Genomic DNA, 1,693 nt, shown 5'->3' on the forward strand with positions numbered 1-1,693 from the left:
CAAAGTAGTATAAATGCGGCTCTTAATCTCTTTCTGTTCAATAGCAACAGGTTTAAAACGTGCATACAAAGTTTGGAATCGAGGCTTTATGGCTGATAATTCCTTTATGAGCGTTACTGGATTTTTCTCTCCTGCTGAATCATGATGATTAGACTTGATTTCATATTCCAGCCTGTACTGAATATAATCCAGATCAGAGTCAGCTTTCTGGAACATCAGTTCTAGCTTATCGACCTCCGCCTCCATGTTGAATAGTTGACATTCCTCCTCTCCCTTTCTTTCTTTCTTTCTTTCTTTCTTTTTTTCTTTCTTTCTTTCTTTCTTTCTTTCTTTCTTTCTTTCTTTCTTTCTTTCTTTCTTTCTTTCTTTCTTTCTTTCTTTCTTTCTTTGTGCCGGGCTTGAACTTGAGACCTTGTGCTTGCCATGCAGGCCCTTATGCTGCTGAGCTATTTCCCCAGCCCCCTGTAAGATATTTTCGAAAAAAACTTAAAGAATAAAATTTCACCCTAACTTAAGTCCTAGTGTAATGTAGGCACAGCGGCAAGGTCTTGCAATGTTAACTTCTGTTCTGGTGTGTATTATCAGTGGACCACTGGCAGAGGTGCTGGAGATCTGGCTACTTGGTTTTGAGAATCAATGACCTCAAGGTCATGGGGCTTTCTTTTTTTGTCTGAGAGAGGGTCTCACTGTGCAGTTCAGACTGGCCTTGAATTCACTTTGTAGCTCAGGCTGGCCTCAAACTTGCAGTGATCCTCCTGCCTCAGCTTCCTGAGGGCTGGGATTACAGACGTGTGCCATCACACCTGACTCATTTTATGTTTGAAGGTCATGACTTTTCTTCTAAAAACTGTCCTTGAAGGACCTGTGAGATGTCAAAGACACTGAACATTCTGTACTAGAGAAGATTGCTCTTCACTCCCAACTGAATGCCGTGTGATACAAACTTCCTTAACACAATGAGTCATAGCAGGGCCCCCACGAGCACAGTGATAACTGCCCTGAGAGATAGCTCAGTGGTTGAAGTGCCTGCCTGGCAAGCACAAGGACCCTGGTTCTGTCCCCAGTACTGCATGCTGTGCCAGTCTCAGAACCCCTGGGTGTGGTGGCACATGCCTGTAATCCCGGTGCTGGGAAGGATGAGACAGGAGGATCACTACAAGTCTGAGCTGCGTAGCGAGACCCTGTACACAATAAATAAATAAATATCCCCAAATTGTGCTGTATCTTAAAGATGAAGTTGGAGTTTTGTTTCATTTCTAGCTGGCCTAGTATCATGTGTCTTATATCCATTCAAAACTGCTGTGTGCTGTGAGGAAAAGTCAACATTAATTAAGCTCTGTGGACCATTATGACCACAGTGTTTATCTCTCTTCTCAGATGTCAGCAGGCTGACACCCGGTGGTTCATTTGATCACGTCAGCACGTCCCTTTTGCCATATAAGATACAGGGTCGTAGGTTCTGGAGTACAGGATAGGCCATTTATAGGCCATTATTCTGTCTTCCAAACTGTCCAGACTCCTGGGAGGCAGGCACCAACTGCAGGGAGAGCAGGTAGGCTCTTCTGCATTGGTGGACATTAAACTCTTCAGGACAGGGCTGGTGAGATGGCTCAGTGGTCTAAAGCACCTACTTAGAATAAGCTTGGCAAAGCACAGGGACCGCGGTTCAGTCCCCCAGCACCACATGCCAGCC

The 1,693-nt window shown here is 44.8% G+C and overlaps 2 protein-coding genes across 2 annotated transcripts in view; one reads left to right on the forward strand and one right to left on the reverse strand.

Moving 5' to 3' along the window:
* The window catches only part of LOC111816267 (spindle and kinetochore-associated protein 2-like), a 1,578-nt gene extending 1,317 nt beyond the window's left edge, over positions 1–261 (reverse strand). The window contains exon 1 of the mRNA XM_023713098.1: positions 18–261. Coding sequence (XP_023568866.1) covers positions 18–246 — 229 coding nt within the window. The 5' untranslated portion in view covers positions 247–261. The remainder of the gene's footprint in view (positions 1–17) is intronic.
* Positions 1–1,693, forward strand: part of LOC101565331 (T-cell-specific guanine nucleotide triphosphate-binding protein 1-like) — a 4,934-nt gene that overhangs the window by 1,365 nt on the left and 1,876 nt on the right. The gene's annotated exons all lie outside the window — the stretch shown is intronic.

Source organism: Octodon degus, unplaced genomic scaffold (assembly GCF_000260255.1).
Source record: "Octodon degus isolate 3935 unplaced genomic scaffold, OctDeg1.0 scaffold00029, whole genome shotgun sequence".
Lineage (NCBI taxonomy): Eukaryota > Metazoa > Chordata > Mammalia > Rodentia > Octodontidae > Octodon > Octodon degus.